This window comes from Telopea speciosissima, chromosome 1 (assembly GCF_018873765.1).
Source record: "Telopea speciosissima isolate NSW1024214 ecotype Mountain lineage chromosome 1, Tspe_v1, whole genome shotgun sequence".
In the NCBI taxonomy this organism is placed as follows: Eukaryota; Viridiplantae; Streptophyta; class Magnoliopsida; order Proteales; family Proteaceae; genus Telopea; species Telopea speciosissima.
In genome coordinates, this window is record NC_057916.1 from 7,692,765 (window position 1) to 7,710,371 (window position 17,607).

Here is a 17,607-nt window from a genome sequence, read left to right on the forward strand (position 1 = left end):
GTAAGTACAAAAATATCCAGACTGCCCGCAGGTAAATTGAAACTTATAAATGAAGCTCCACCCCCTCCCCCCACCCCAAAATCGAAATCAATTAAATGAAAAATAACTAACTATCCAGACGAATATCCACCAAAAGTCATCACATAAAGGAAAGTCAATGTTGCTTGCATTCCACGATAATATGTCCTGGGGTTTTCTTAGACCGGAAGAACTGACTTGGTATTGCCATCTAACACAGAATTGTGAGCAGAGAGAAATTTAAACAAAAGGAAGTACTTGATGCAACCTTCCGGTGCATCTGGAAACAGACTATTTCAATATTCAAGTTCAGTATTCACAGTTGCAAGTTGTTATCAACAAAAGTAGAACCCAAAAAAAAGAAGTTTCTTGGGCAGCAGGTAATGATCTGTTTAAGGAATTCAGAATTACTTTCTGCATTTGGATAGGAGACTCTGGGTAATTTCAGCAGATCTGATTGACAGGGTAGCCCATGTGACAACTGACACCAGATAGGGCTGCTAAAGCTGAATTTTGATTGGTACTCCTCAGGAAACCCAAGCACGTCAGATGTTGGGGAATGATTACATTGCAGGATGAGGGACGGTGGATAATGCTTATTTGGGACCGGCTGATACGCTCAGCAGCAGCAGATTCCACCGCCAGGTCCGTCACCCGGCAGAGGCAGCTGCAGACAAAGGAAGAGGAAAAGAAGAAGGAATAATAGAACTCACCGATTACGAATGGCGCTGACGGAATACGACGGAATGAAAGAAGAAGAAATCCTTGCCGAGACGCGAGAAGATGAAGAGAGAAATTGGGGTCTGGGAATCAGTGAATCACAGAGTCACACAGATCACGAATGGGGAATAGGAAAATTGTGGGATGGTTTTACTCTTTTACCTTTTTATTCTTTTGTTTCCATTTTTTTTCCATCATTTTATATGTAATTTGGGTTTTTGAGATGAGGACAAAATAGAAATAGCACAATCAATAAAACAATTATTAGAAAAACCTCTAAAACCGGCTCATTGTATTGGGGCGTTATGTACTCATGTGATACGATGTGATTACCGATATCGTAGCGGTGGTACAGAAGAGGGTAAAATGATTAAAAAAACCAAGTTATCGGTATTTTGAGAGGCAAAACAGTCAAATCGAACCCGATACAGCTGATCCATATGAGTATCGAATGGAACCGATATGAATATCAATACCAACACTTGAATAGGGAGAGCATGACTACATTGCCAATAACGAAGCTCCATACAATGTCACATGATTCTAATTGAGTTCAAAATTGATAGGTAATCGGATAGCATAGGATGTAATTGCACACAAATATTGAACCCTAATTACCCCAAGGGGTCAGCTTAGTTGGCAAAAGATCAACTCCTCAAATAAGAGATCATGAATTCAAACCACCTTGGGGTCTATCCCCATCCCCTAATCCCCCCCCCCCTATTATACAAACTCTTAATCCAAAAAATATATATATATATATTGAACCCTAATTGATCTGCCACATAAAGATTTAGTTCATAGTAACGACACCAATATCAGTCATCGTCAATATCGATACAGATTAGTTGTACTTTAGGCTTGCAACGTATCTTGAATCTCTTAGCATCTTTTCAATACGTCTCTTAAAATCATTATTCCAATTCACTAACCAATATCGATTCTTTACGCCTTACTTGAAGGTGGAATTGGAGTTTGTTCTTGCCAAAGAATACAATTTGGCCATCTTAGAAGAAGATCTAGCTAATGTGATAATGGGAGAAAGAACGATTCAACACTAATGCTCCAAGAGAAATTGACACTCGAGAGTAAGCGTGAGAGTAAAAGTGAGAGAGCTTAAGTCTAATATATACACATTAATTTTAAAGTCTTTGAGTTGAACATGAATGATTGAGAACATGGGAAGCACCTCTAATATTTTTGGAGAAATTTTCACGTACTTCTCCTGAGGTATTACGTAATTACAAAAACACCTTATAGTCTTGAGAAATTACAAACCTCCAAATTTCAAATAAAATTCCACAAATCTTAACCATTTAAGATGTAAAGCTCTCATTTACCTTTCCAGGATAGAAGTTTATATTAAATCCAGTCCTTTGTTCAACCCACTGAGGTAAACTAGCTGTTGATCCTTTAAAGATAGCCACGGAATTACCAAAGTAACCTTTCTCTCACCATCTCTTCTAAGGTATGCAGCACAAAATAGAGGATTAACAGCAGTTCCAGTCATCCATGGAAGATTCATGGTAGTAAATATTGCAATATACTGCTTCCTATCCATTCAATCATCAGGTTCAACTGTGTAAAGGGTATGGATGCCTATCGGCTACCTTGTAAGTTGTAATTCAAGTGAAATTGGTACACAATTTAGAAGCCAAATCTTGAAGAAAACCACAAGTTGATATTCACACTGCATTGATAGAATACAGAAGAAATCATTAGAAAGTGTAGAATAAGAAACCAGTTATTTAGTTAAGAGGTTCTGAACCATTCCAAGTTACAAGCAATAAAAATTCCTTTGGATAAATATTGGGATTAAAGGTTCTGAATACATGTATATACCCTCATCATTCACAGAGTTTACAAGCACTACAAATTTATTAGAAATAAATTTCACTACTGGAAAAGTGATACCAACAATTAGGAAGCAATGAATTATAGCAAAGGAAAGAAAACTACAAGCACAAGGTTGGATAAATTATTCAACATTTCAGAGGAATTCAAAACAAAAGATCATTCATATGCAGAACCACACACACACATGGAGATAAAATAGTACTTTCCACAAGAAATCATTAGGGGTGTCAATAATGCCCGGCTGGCCTGAACCCTGAGCCCGGCCCGGACCCGACCCTGATCTGCCAGCCCGAAGAGCGGGTCAGGGTTGAAATTTTGGCTGACCCTGGCAGGGTCGGGTCGGGTCGGGTTGGGGATAAGACCCCAGGCTTAGCCAAGCCCTGACCCGACCCTGTATTAGTTATAGGCAATGTATAGTTGTAATTATGTACAATTTGTCATGGAAAAGACAAAAATGCCCATCTCTTGAGGGTAAACTAGTGAACCCTAATACCCAATTTCGTTTTCACTCTTCATCCATCTCTTGAGGAAAGCGCCGCTCGAGACCCTTACTTCTCATCCTTGGTTCATCACTTCCTCCTTTCCTGCTACGATCAAGGTATCAAGCATTCAAGCATTCAAGCATTGAGCAGCTTGTTTCTCCACCACTCAACTTGCTACGGCGCTCTCTTGACGCAGGTATGTTCATGACCAAGAAACATCCTTTTCCTTCCTCAATCTGAAAAGACGAAGAACGCCACAACAATTCCCGCTGCCCCACCAAACCCCACAAAGTATCCGCTCAGTACAAAGTATTTTTGCTCTGTGTTCCTTTTGGCGGAATCTCCTGCAATTTTCCATCAGAAAGCAGATCCGAGAACAATAAAAGTCTGATTTTTGAAGACATCTCTTATAACCTTATTGAATTTTATGCTCTCTAATGGGTTCTCCCGTGAAAAGACTTTGCTTTATTCTTCAATTTCCTCGCACCCTTTCCATTGTCTTCTATCCCTCTTCGGTTCCCACTCTTCGAAGGGTTCGGCATTTTTTTTTTCTGTGTGTAATGAGTTTGAAAATCGATCACCTCAATCTGCGGTAACGGAAGAATCTGGTGTCGGGGAAGCTGAGAGCTGGAGAAGAGCTTAGGCTCTCAGGGTCGGGTCGGGCCGGGCCGGGTTAGGGAAAACCCTGGCAGGGTCAAGTCAGGGTTGAGGGTTTCTTGGCCCTGCCAGGGTTGGGTCAGGGTCAGGGTTTAGGTTAAGGCCTCTAGGGTTAGGGTCAGGGCTTAGGCAAGCCCGGCCCAACCCGACCCATTGATACCCCTAGATATCATACATTGGTGATGCATGAAAATCACCATTAATTTGAGCAGCAGATCCATACCTACTACGGAGATGGTAAACCATGTCCTGTTACATTTTCGTTCATAGCCGGTCTGAAAATGGTACATCATAAACACTCTGTATCATATCTTTGATTACAAACCAAACTGAGAAAAACAATTAGAACAAAGAATCCAAATAAAAATCACCACAAATGGTATGATAATTTATTCATTCAAGCATTCAGAAGCAAGAGAACATGTAGATCCCTGAATGCAGATATTTCACCTTTGAATATTAATTCTCAAGTATAACTTTGAGCTCCGACCACAACCACAACCACAACCACAACCATAGAATTGAGATGTAACAGTAAATCATTAATTTGACACTAAGCACAGAAGTGAACTCACCGAAAAAACTTTGCAAACTAGGGTGATCCTGCTGCTGCTGTCGTTCTGTAATTTCAAACCAGTCCAATATCTGCATAGTTTTCCAAAGTCGGGGGAATTGATTCTTTATGAAGCTTTTTTTTTTTTTGTGTGTGTGTGTGTGTAACGGAGGGGGGGAGGGAGTTTTAGGGTAGGTCGGGCCTTGGTGCAATGGTAAAGGTTGCTCCATTGTGACCATGTGATCACGTGTTCGAGTCTGGAAACAGCCTCTCTGCAAAAGCAGGGGTAAGGCGGCATACATTATGACCCTCTCCAGACCCCGCAGTGGCGGGAGCCTCGTGCACTGGGTACGCCCAGAAACATAATAATTCAGCAGAAAATTATTCTGTTTCTCCCAGAGCAAAACATACGATGCATGACTCTGTCTAATGCTTCAAGCACACTGAAGTAACACAGCACGACTACAAGGACATGGTTGTAAGTCTCACCAATAAGAAGAATTACATGAAAAAGGAAAGGCTCACATATAATTAGTAGATAGCATCCATATTGATAAAAATGGCATATCAATAATCAGTAAGTTAAATCTTTTCTTAACGACCTTCGACATGATTAAGGCCAAAATCATATTTTCTCTAGAACCAGAAAGCCCTTGATAAATAATTTGAAGTTTTGTAAGACAGCACAGCTACAAGTATATAATCATAAGTCACTTCCAGTATGAAGAAATACATCAAAAGGAAAATGAGATATTACAGATGGTAGATACTCTACCAAGTTAAAATTTTTTCATAACAAAATTGAAAGTATGTTTCGGAAATGAATTCAGCAATTACAATTTTTTTTTTCAAGAACTAAACAGCCCTTGACATGGAAGTTAACAAATTGTCCTAGCATTACAGAATCCAAATCATCACACGCCTCAAAGCAACACATGTTCAACAAGAAATGGGGAATCTGTTAATTTTAAATTTTTCTAAAGATTTCATCTGAGCCCTGTTCTATCCACTGATCAAACAAGTTGTACCCTTTTGGTGGCTAATAATGCGTATCTGAGGGTTATCTTGGCATCTAACCTTTAAAACTTAAATTCTGAACATCACAAGACCAATCAATAGTGCCAATCTTGCGTTCTGTCCAAAACCATTTCAGTTCGTTAATTTCTCAAGTCAAGTCCCTGAACTATTCAACATCTAGCATTCCATCTTGCATACACATAAACCCCAAAGCATCTAAATTCCAAGCAAAGAATACTGATGTAGAAAAAATACATTAGTTAGAAGCATAAACATTTCCCAAACAATTCCATGGCCATCCTTCCACCCATTTAATGTACAAGCACACTATAGGTTAAAATTTCAGATTTCAGAAAATTCAAGCAAACAGTTAAAGTAAAAAATTGTATAGAGAGAGAGAGACATGTTTAATGCAACAACCCATGTTTTATTTTTGGATGAAAATAAAAATAAATCTAAGTAAAAAATATTGTTAAAAACATTCTTGGAAACTAACCTACGCAGTTTCTCCTCTCTGGTTCATTACAATAACAAGCAAACAGAGTTTATTCACTCACTAGGCTCCACATATGGGCGAGCTTTGTCTTGGTCTTCATAGTCTTTCACGAGGCTGCACAAATAGGCAAGCTTGGTCATCATAGTCTTTCACGTTTCCCTTTGGTTTCTCCTCAAACCTTCCCAACCTAAAGTGCCGTAGCTCCACCCCTTGTGCCTCTCCATCCAACGCTAGATCAGCAAGAATCCTCCCTATTACAGGACCCATCTTGAACCCATGACCCGAAAACCCGCCGGCGACCACAACATCCCGTCCAAACTCTCCCCCCAAGAAATCGATCAAAAAATCGCCATCCGGCGTCATCGAGAACAAGCATGACTGCGTCATCACCGCCTTACTTGACTCAACATGGCCACATAACTTTCCTTCGATCCAGTCATTCACTGGGTTGGTGATCAATACAGGCACCCATGATCTTTTATCCGGGTCACAAGGATAGCCACCGTACACGGCAATCTTCATCAACCCAGGGAACTCCAACGATGGTGTGCTGTATAGATAAGGCTGACCATAGCTAGCGAAACTCGGAAAGCCTCCGGCGAGTGAGTAGTCCTTCTCGTAACCCTTCTTGATCCTCCAGTAATGGAGTGAGGTGTTTAAGGGTTGCACAGGTAGATCTAAGCCACTAACCGTTTTAACTAACTTCTTGATCCAAGCTCCTGCTGAAACCACACATTTTTTTCCCCAATACATCTCACCATTTTCTGTAATTACCAAAATTCCTCCTCTCACATCATCTTTCTTTATCTCCTTCACTTCTTTGTTATCTCTAAGCACAGCACCTCTCTGGATTGCCAGAGTTTGGAACATAGAGACTGCTTTAGTGGGTTTGATGACCCCTCCAAGTTCAGTCAAAAGACCGACCCAATTCTCCGGCAAATTGAACTTGCCGGAGAATCGCTCCGCTACTTGCTGGGTATCTAGAATGGAATGAGGGATCGAATTCTCTTGACAACAAGTGATGACGGCTTGGAGGTTTTTGTTATCGGCTGGACCTAAGTCGAAATGAGGGGTTTTGAAGTAGACTCGATAGCCAATCTCGGATTGGGCTTCTTCCCAAAGATGAGAGGATTCGATTACCATTGATGAGTAGTAGTGTTCTGGGTAGGTAGCGCGTATGGTGCGAGACTCACCGTGGGAAGAGCCGCGGTGGTGCAAGAAGTCGAATTGCTCAAGGAGAAGGACTTTGTGGCCGCGTTTGGCTGCCTGGTAAGCGGTGCAGCTGCCCATGATGCCGGCACCGACGATTATAACGTCAAATTGGTCGCCTGAATTCTCCATCTCTCACTCTACACGATACAGTCAGATTGTTAGACTGTAATGCAAGTGTTGAGAAGAGTTTGATTTAGCTATGGATGAGGTGGTGATGATTGATGGAATTACGGAAAGGAATTCAGATTTAGAATGTAAGAAATTAAGGAAAGGAATCCGATAATCAAGGAAGGTATTGCGCAACATTTTACTTTAAACGGTTCAAATGATTCATTAGTTGATGCTGAGTCAGCCAATCCTAGCTTATCCCAAATTAATCTCATCTCAACCTGTTACAAAAAACAAAAAATCTCATCTCAACCCAGCTTGTCCTAGCCCAGTGACAGACAGCTAATCCCAACCCAGTTATACCTAAACCAACCCATCACTGTTCTTCACAGCCTAACTTTTTAACCCAATTGATATCATGGTTCAATTGTTGATGATGTGACTAAGGTTGGAAATGTGGATGACAATCGCATGCTATGTGGAGCCAATTCCTTACTCTATCAAGTGGAAGACCCAGACTGGAAACATATTGAAGCGGTGATCCATCATATTAATAACCTGGAGGAAGTGTTAGATCTGAAGCTAAAAGAGGAGGAGCTTCATTGAGAAGACACTCAAGTCTCTGTATGGCGGAAGATGAAGAATCATCGTATTAGGTTTGTCCTTAATTTTCTTTAATGTTGATGAACTTCTGTTAATTTATAGGACATGTTATGCAATTAGAGTATTGTTATTCTCCTACAATTTTCTTGAAATTATTGATATCACAATTTGGCCAATTCTCTACAAGTGTCACAATTGAGTATACTTTCCTTTTAAGAGACGGAGATATTTCAAAGTAGGGGGAAGGATTTACATGTCGTTTGCATGTATTGGCATCTCCCATGCCAAACCAATGGATGCACAGAAGAAAGTGCCTCAAGACTTATATATAGGGAGCCCATATAGTTAGGGATGAGACTGCAGAGAGACTGGAGAGTATCAGGGAAGAGAGAATGTGTGAGATGACTTGTAAGCAATGTGTACATCATTTTCCCTTCAACGTATTAATTGTGCCCAAGGATTAATATTTGAGTCGAATAGAAAATTACATGGTTGTGGGTTCTTTTTTTTAGGTAAATAATGGTTGTGGGCTCAAGTCGGGAAAAAACCTCTCCATGAAGAGTGATTAAGGCTGCGTACATTGTGACTCTCCCCAAACCCCGTAGTGATAGGAGCCTCGTGTGTTGAGTACACCTTTTTTTTTTAGAAAACTAAATGGTGGTCATACCGTTTTCAAACTGATATGTCTAAGTGCTTTGATAGGTTAAACTCGTTATTCATTTTGATGGGCTGCAACAGAGCCGGGTAATCCCAGCCCAACCCTAGATCCCCTTAGCCTAGCACAAGCTTGCTCTAGCCTTGACTCAGGGACTAAAATCCTCAACTACCATACCGTGCTCATCTCAGCCCAAGCCCACCTTGATTGGGTCACGATGGGCCGGGTTGGCCCTGATTGACCATGACTCTGTTTTGCCATTTAGGATTAGGCTAACCTTGATTGGCCCTAACCCTTGACCTTAATACTTTCAAGAATTGTCTTAATTTAAAATTCACCCCATTATTAGAAAGAAAAATAAAAAATACACAAATCCATTTGCATCATGCCAAACATACTCAACACATGTTTAACCACATAATTATCCACAAATTCATTTGCCTCATGCCATTTAGGGCCAGGTTGGGTTCAGCCCAAGGCCTCAACCCTATCCTGATCCGACCCTTGCCTTGTGCTTGAAAAATTCAATCCTAGCCCACCCTTAATGTTGAAATAATCAGCCTAGGCCCTATTTGGCTTCAAGGCGAGTCTGGATTCACAAGGCCAAACTTGCACCCCTACATAAAAGATTTCATGTGCTTCATATTGGAAGGTCTCACATTTACACCACCTTGCAACACTATCGATGTGGCACAATGAAATTATTGAATTCTGTTGCCAAACAAAAAACACAGTTATTGAATTCTTTTAACAGATCGGACACTCCAATTTCTCAACCCTGTCATTGATCAAACATTCTCTGCTATATTCGAGCAAGATCTTCAATCTAATCACTTGAAAACAGATGATACTTGAATATATTTGGTTTTTTTTGGTACATCCATTGACAGATTATTTGCAATAATAATAATTATTATACATCTTTAAAAATAATGATGATGGTACTCGTGTACCATGTATGTCCCTTATCCAATGCTTTCTAAATTTCCATCAATCTTTTTCTACTGGTTCTTGCTTGACTTTCCACTCATCCAAACGTTGCATAGTTTTCTCCACCTGAAATTCAGTTTACTGCAATTAGCATCAAATACCATAAACTTAGCTTAATTTGAGAGGAGTCCTATACTCCTATTGTGGGTAAAGAATAGCCAAAACTAACCCAAGGGCAACTAAAGATAGTCCCATAAGGAAGATCATGGTTCTTATAGGGATTGGAGTCCTCAATTCTTCATGAGAGCCTTTTAAAGGCGTGAAAGGATGACATTAAGTGCCCGAAACCCTTGCTTGGGCTGGTAAGGCAATAAAGCAATACATGCTCTTCCCTTCACTGGGGGGTTTCTATTATAGATAAAAAAAAATAACCAAAGCTAGAGCAACTAAAGATAGTCACACATCGGTGAGTGAAGGGAAGACCATGGTTCTTATAAGGATTGGAGTCATCATTCCCTCATGAGGCCTTTTAAAATCGTGAGGATGACATTAAACATCCAGAGTAAACAATGTCATGAGATCGACGTATTCCTTAACCTCATTATTGGGAGAGAGCGTTCCATTGAGGAAACCAATTTGGAAATGCTAATTACTATAAGTGTTGTGGTTAGAAAGCATAAACTTAATTTACATTGATATCAATCTCCATTCTCCAGTAAATTTTTAAAACTTATGTACTGGTGTGTAATATATGTGTATTCTTGGAATGCATTATTGGTCGATTTCACATTGTTGAAAGATAAAAACAACTAAATTTATCATCTGAGAATGCAAAATTGAACTGGAATGCATTCTTAAAATGCATACCAAACACAGCCTTAATTACCTCCTTATTCCAATCCGTCCGATAAGTAACCCACAATAAAATAATAGTCTGCATTGCCGTGCCACCTATCATTCCAGACCATAGTCCCTAAAAACACACACAATGTTAGCTGCTTGATTACATGCATGATCAAAACTATTTATTTTCATGCATTAGTGTTTTGGATTTGTGAAACATATTTAAATCAAGTATCTTTGTCATAGAATTGTGTAATCTAGAATATTATTTAAGTAATTTTACCTAATTTGAAGAACTCATACCTTAGCTCCAAACTTGAACTTAAAACCTAGGAGAAGTCCCAATGGGAGCCCAATTACATAGTAGCATCCAACGTTAACATATGCAACAAATGTTTGCCACCCACAACCAACAGCCACACCTTTGCATACAAAAAAGAATTCAAGTTAAATGGATTAAGGAAACAAACCAGGATTAATATTTAAGTTCTCATTTTGTTTTTCCTATTTGTAAGAAGTGATTGAAATGCATGTGGATTCGTGAGCGGGGAAATCTTCACGTACGTGAACGACTCACAGCCTTTCAGATGGAATCCAATTTGTAAGAATATTCCATCTGAATGGCTGTGAATTGTTCACGTACGCTCATGTACGTGAAGATTCACCGGATTCTGTGGATTCATCATGCCTATTAAAACTTACAAGTGGATGAGATATTGAGATGTTGATTAGGGTTGTTGTCTCCCTTATTAGATGATTCCATAATGCTAGTATTAAATGTTCAAATTTCAATAATACAGGTACTTAATTTAATTGTATTTTCACTTAATCACTCAATAATCACAATTTATTAATATGAAAGTGAAAGACTAAGTCCTGTATTCATGAAAACCACATAATCTTTGGGTCTTGGATGGATAGAGATCGAAAGTTTGACTAATCAACCTTACTAGGGGTATTTTTGTAATTTGAATCTTTATTGAACAGTTAGAGGTAATTCATATTGGAGACAGGAGTCTGGCAAATCTCCCAAGCCATAAATAAGGTCCAATGCCCTATCCTAGAGCACCCATCATCATTCCCATGGGCATCCCTAAGGGTAACCAAGGGTAAAGGGAAAACGCTAATAGGTCGTGTGGTTCATATGCCCAAACATAGGACCATGTGAGTTAATTGTTGAGCCCCTAGTGAAATAAAAAATCTCATTCAGGCAGGTCCTCCTATGCACACTCTTATTGGCCCCCGTGCTGGTGCAGGTGCTACACAACTAGATAACAATCTCTTGTCCAAAAAACTAAGGTGTCTACAAATCCTAAATCAGACAAATACTCAATCAAACATCCTGATTCGGGATTGAGAATTGATGATCGCATGCCAAACACCCCTTGGATAAAGTTGCAATAATTATGCATTCATCTTACGCTGTGTTTGGTATGCATTCTTAGAATAGATTATGGGTCTAGAACACATTCTAAAACCTGATTCTTCTCTATTTCTCACTTTAGAGAATGATCTAGACCTAAAATCTATTCCGATATTGCATGCCAAACATAGGTTTAGTATCTTACATTAATACTAAAAAGCAGGTGGTTCAGGCCAAGGCTTGCCAACCCTGAAATTAGGAGAGAATGTTCTTCTTTTAATAGTTTGAGGTTGGAGGAGAATACATACCTGTTAAGACGGGTTGGATACCATTGAGTATGAGAGTGATAGCTAACAATGGACACAACTCTGAGACTGCATTAGCAACAACTTCCCCATCGGTGAAAGCGTAGCTGATGACATGACGCAGCAGTAGGATGACTACAGCAATGATTACCGCAATTGTAAATGATAATAAAGTCACTATTATCACTGAGAATGCTGCTGATCTAGGGTTTCCAGCTCCAAGCTCATTGCTTACCCTCACACTATTGTTCAAAAATATTCCCAAAAAAATATATTAAAAAATTTTAAAGGTTCAAAAGGATTTTCTTATTGACATCTCTTGTACAATAATTTATAATCATACTTTTTGCTCTTTCGGTATAAGTACAAATTTTTTTCTAATGAAAATAAATTTGTCATTTCACATGTGTACTCGAAAAATGTGCAAGACAATGACAACTTTTAATAAGAACATAATGATACGTCATTTTCAAATTATTTATACCTTTAAAAAAAACTTTTGGAAATAAGTCAATGAGCAATTAAAAAAATGTGTCAAGCTCTAAATACATCTAAAAAAGTATTATTTGTACAGTCTTGTGTTTAAAACTGGATGAAACCATAATGATTGAAAGAGCCTCTTTAAATCAGAGGTGTAAGGGGTAAAACTTCATTTAACTACCAATTTTCTAGCTAAAATTTCTAGTATAGAGGGACCATGGATACAAGCTTCGTGAGAGATACTTGAGGTGGTTTGATCATGTTCAACGGAGATCCATGGATGCACCAGTAAGGAAAAGTGATCAGATTCAGTTTAAATGAGCTAAAAGAGGTAGGGGCAGGCCTAAAATGACTATTGGAGAAGTGATAAGAAATGATTTGCATATGGTAGGATTTGATCCTAGTATGACCGTAGATAGAGCTGTTTGGAGGACAATGACCCATATAGCCAACCCCTCGTAGACGGATGTTCCTAGGATGCTGCTTTGACTACTACTTAAACTTTTTTCTTTACTAAGTTTATTTTATTATTATTGTTATTTTACTACCTATTTTACTTTTTCACTTCTCTCGACTTATCTTATTTTTCTTACTGTATTGGTCCCTTGGATCCATGTAGCCGACCCCATTTAATTGGGATAAGGTTATGGTTATTGTTGTAGATGGACCATGGATATAGAAATTTGTCCATAAAGCAGTGTTCGATATGCATTCTCAGATGATAAAAATACTTGTTTTTGTTATTCGAGAATGCGAAATCGATCTAGATGAGTCAATTAACATCTCAGCATGATCAAAACAAGTACGGGACATTATCTAAGAAGTGAAGCGAGAGTGACAAAATATTAAAAGAGAATCCATTAGATTCATTATGGTGAAATAGTATTTATGCAGTCTCATCAAACTTTTTTTAGTACTTTTGGTACTTTCTTCAATTGAAATTTGAGTAATAATATAGTTAACATGGAGCCAACATATCCATCCAATCTTTGGTATAGTCAATAATAATAATAATAATATTAATAAAAACAATATTATCTTTAGGGAAGTTGCCAATTTAGTTTGAAATGGATGAAAATATTTAAAATAAGTTGAAATCAGCACATGTAATATGACAATGGTAGGAAAGAATATTAGAGCAAAGATAGGTACAAAAGAAACCAACAAGTTACTAATTTTTTTTATGGATAAAAGTTTTTTGTTGAGTAGTGTATCACCCACGTTTAGATACAGAGGGACAAAATGATTATCCCGCTCGCATGAAAGACAGAAATCTCGCCTCTCATGATACCAACATGTGTGCTTTCATTGGTCCCCGTATACTTGCAAGGGCCATGCTCCCCCATAGAAAATGCCAACCTTGTTTTATTAGCTAAAATTTTGTAAAGCCAATTTAAAGTATTAGATGAACTAAGAACGTTGACTGCTTTAATGAGTAACCACCAATTTAACCATTAAAAAAAGGCAAACCACTGTTTTTCTTGGTTTTTTTCCCCTTAGAAAAGTTATTCTTCTTTTTTCCTTGGTTTTTCGCTCATCAAACTGAATAAAAATGTAAGCAATCAGCTCCATCAATCCATCATCATTTTGACATTTTCTTAAATATTCTTTCACTTTCTCTACTTTGCTTCATTGGTAGTATGAATGATGAATGTAAATTTTTTTTTTTCTTTTATAAATGAAAGTAAGTACTAACCTTGCAGCCGCATTGAAACCCACTGAAATCATAAAGACCCAACCATTAATTGTCGTGCTGCACATCAAAGCATATATATATATATATTTAGCATATTTGTAGTAACATCTAACCAAAAAAAAAAAAATATTGCCCATCAGGGAGTGGCAGAAAAAGTTTGGTTATTACCTAGGTTGCAGGAATATTCTTGTTACCGGAGCTTACAGTCAAAGAAATAAAATAATTCATTTTCCCTTTAGGTTCACAAATATCGTCCTAGGTTATAGTATTTTTCAAAAAAACTCTTTTAGATTCCGTTTCTTTGGTTGTAGTAGGAGCATTTCTGCAACCGGGGTAGCAACAAAATTTCATCTCAACCTAAGACCCTTTTGCGACATGATTGGGCATATACCATTAGAGCAAATTGGTGTCTATGGGTTTATCCTATGTATGTTGCCACATTTTCCAAAAGCCTAGAAAAGAAAATTTTGAAGAGAGAGAATGAAAGGCACTTAAGTCACTACCTCTATCATAATTTTTGTCTTATTATATTATTTCTTTTCTTTAATTAATTTTCTTGGGTCCCAAACATAATAAAAAGGCAAGGTTTAAAAAATTGGGGATTAGGATCATATCAGTCTCAGTCTCCAATCCTGATCTGGATGAAACTAGATTAGTCAATCTTTACAAATTTTCTTAACTATTGAGTTCCACTTGAAGACAATCAATCCTACACCGGATATGAAAAGTCCAACGTAAAAGTTTTTAGGAACTTAGACACCCTATCCTTAATGGCTAGCCTTTGAAGATGAGTTTTACCCAAATCTCAACATGAGATCCATCGTGTTCTAAGATGATCAGCTGATCTGACCAATTTAATTCTAGTATGTATGGGTGGATTTTTGTGTGTTCCCATGCCTTTGTTTTTGTATTTATGTATAATCTTTGGCCTATATGACATGAGTCAATTAATCAACAAAATAGAAAGCTCCATTTGGTTCACGAATATATGCCACCATGATGCATGGTGCAACAATGATAGAAGACCAAGGTCTTTTAATCACTAGTAACAAAAAGTCTCTCTATCAGGACAATCGACTAAAACATAGAAAAAAAAATAAAATATATAACAAAAAAATTCTATTGGGGAGATTTATAGAATATATAGAGGTAAAAGAGAAGAAAAACAAAGCATTCTTAAATTGAAACTAAATCATATGAATGATTATCCCTTTAAAATTAATCTAAAATAAATATTTAATAAAATATTTTTAATTGACTTGTGAAGAATCTTGGGTTGGAAACAAAAGAAATACTATTACCTAGTTTTCTTCTAATCCTATCTCCAAAAAGAGTTAATGTTTAAGACAAAATAGTATACAACATAATCAATATTCTTTCTTCCTATGATAAGGAAATCGTTGTTTACTATTATTATTATTATTTTAGATTTTATCACATACTACATTATTTCGGGGGTTGGGGGGGGGGGGGGGGGAGGGAATGAGTTTTTAAAAAAAAATCCTTACCACCACATGGATATAAATGTTTGATAACAACTTGCTTTCTTTTGATTCCAAAATATTCGTAATTGTTGGGATTTCACGTGAAAGCAATTATTATCGTACGTCGTATGAGTGGGATGAAATTTTTCTGTTACCTGGGTTGCGGGAATGTTCTTGCTACCCCGTTCACAGTCAAAGAAACAGAATCTAAAAGGATATACCAAAACCTATGAGGGTATCTGTGAGCCCAAAGGAAAAGTGAATTATTCCATTTCTTTGGTTGCAAGCCCAGGTAGCAAGAACATTCCCGCAAACCTAGGTAGCAGCAAAATTTTTTCCAAATGTGAGTAATCTAATACTCTAATGTGAAGATTTATAAGGACTTAGGCATTCTCTCCTTAACAACTAATTTTTAAGAATGAATTCTACTCAAGTCCCCAACAAGTCTTAAGAACAATTATGTCATAAAAAGAATCTAATGATGCCTACTTACCATATGGAGAGAGAATCCAATGCAAGCTGAGGGTTCTCAAGCAGCCCAGCAATCAAAACCAGAATCTGAAAATACCAAGTCTCCAAGCACAACATCACAGCCGAAGAAATTGATAATTTCAAAAACTCCGTCAAACCGGAGAACGCTTCGATCCTAAACCCGGTCCATGTGTACTTACACGTCTCACTTTTCACTATATAGATGAACTGAGCCACTACCATAACACAACCAGATAAACTCAACAACAAGGAGCCTCCAAACAAGCCAAGTTGAACCTTGTAAATAACCAGCCAGCTAAAGAAGAGATGCAGAACGAGTGTTCCGGTCGATATTAAGGCGCTTGGGACGACGATGCTTTGTGCTTGCAGGAATTTTTGTATGGGGAAGTTAACGGCGTAGACGAATATTTGAGGGATAAGGCCGTAGACGAACACGGCGGCGGCTGATGCTATGGTGGGTGACTGGCCAAGGAAGATCAAGATGGGCTTGGAGTAGATGTAGATAAAAGTCAATGGGATCCCAGCTGCCATGAGTATGATGGTTGCTCTTTGGAGGTAGATGCCTAGCATTTCGTACTTCCCTGCTCCATAAGCTTGCCCTGAGAGAGTTTCAACTGCACTTCCCATTCCCAACTGATCAACATATATAGCAGAGAGAGAGAGAGAGTCCTTTGTTAAAATCAACAATGGCTATAATAGACTTGAACACACACTATAGTGGGAAGCGCCACCTCCTGGTGTGGTGGTGTCTGCCAATGCAGTAGAGCTACTGGCCTAAGTCCAAGGAGAGGTTGCATGTTTGACTCTCCTCCACCTCCTGGCCTCCCTTTATTGAGTTAGGGACGCCAACCCCTAATGGCCTAGCTATAGGTTCTCTATAGGAGATAACCCTCCAAAAAAAACATATTATAGAGGAAGATCTTTATCCCCTCCAGTTCCCGTACCTCTAACAAGGTGGCATAATGATCACCTTGTCCCTAACCGGATGGGATTCACCCCCTTATTAGAGGCACTGGAGAACTGGGCGGACAGGGACCTAGAGGAGATAATTTTTCCTATAAAGGATTGTTTTTTTTTTTATAAAACCTATAGAGGATGGATAGAATGAGATTGGTTGAAATCAATAGTCACACATGAGAGAGAGAGAGAGTACCATGACGCCATAGGAAAGAACTTGAATACCGTTATTGCCAAGAGAGGCAGCGGCGAGCTCGAGATTACCAAGATGGCCGGAGAAGATCTGGGTAGACATGGACATGAGATAGTTGATCATGTAGACAAGAACTGCTGGGGCAGCAAGATGGAAGAGGAGCTTCAGCTCGATCAAGGTGGCTAACTGGAAACGTTTGAACTTGGGTAATAGGGGATCTGTGAGTATTTTTTCAAGATGATTGCTTGTTTGGTGGCCTGTGGCTGATGACTCTGGTGGAGAAGATGGTGGCTTCTGAAGGAGGAGAGACTGATTGAGTCCTTCATTAGCAAATTCCATGTTGTAAGGAATAGTTGGGTTCACAAGAACATTAATGAACCATGACGGGTTTTTATAGGAGTAGAAGAGAGAGAGAGAGAAAGAATTGGTATTAATTAAATAAGGCCATAGTTGGAGAGAGAGAATTGGCATTAAATAAGCCACTAA

The 17,607-nt window shown here is 38.4% G+C and overlaps 2 protein-coding genes across 3 annotated transcripts; both read right to left on the reverse strand.

Moving 5' to 3' along the window:
• Window positions 1–5,896: 5,896 nt before the first annotated feature.
• On the reverse strand, window positions 5,897–7,155 carry LOC122648730 (probable sarcosine oxidase). Its single transcript, XM_043841956.1, has one exon. The coding sequence runs from the start codon at window positions 7,139–7,141 to the stop codon at window positions 5,897–5,899; it is 1,245 nt and encodes a 414-aa protein (XP_043697891.1). The 5' UTR covers window positions 7,142–7,155.
• Window positions 7,156–9,330: 2,175 nt separating this feature from the next.
• On the reverse strand, window positions 9,331–17,512 carry LOC122648794 (protein DETOXIFICATION 40-like). 2 transcript variants are annotated; one of them, XM_043842023.1, is made up of 7 exons: window positions 17,125–17,512; window positions 15,973–16,604; window positions 13,996–14,052; window positions 11,823–12,061; window positions 10,455–10,573; window positions 10,195–10,281; window positions 9,331–9,434 (listed from the first exon to the last, which is right to left on the reverse strand). In XM_043842023.1, exons 1-7 carry the CDS (start codon window positions 17,458–17,460, stop codon window positions 9,369–9,371), a joined length of 1,536 nt encoding a protein of 511 aa, XP_043697958.1. In that variant the 5' UTR covers window positions 17,461–17,512; the 3' UTR covers window positions 9,331–9,368. The 2 variants fall into 2 exon arrangements, with proteins under 2 accessions (XP_043697958.1, XP_043697959.1); XM_043842024.1 differs by lacking the exon at window positions 10,455–10,573.
• Between the last annotated feature and the right edge of the window lie 95 nt (window positions 17,513–17,607).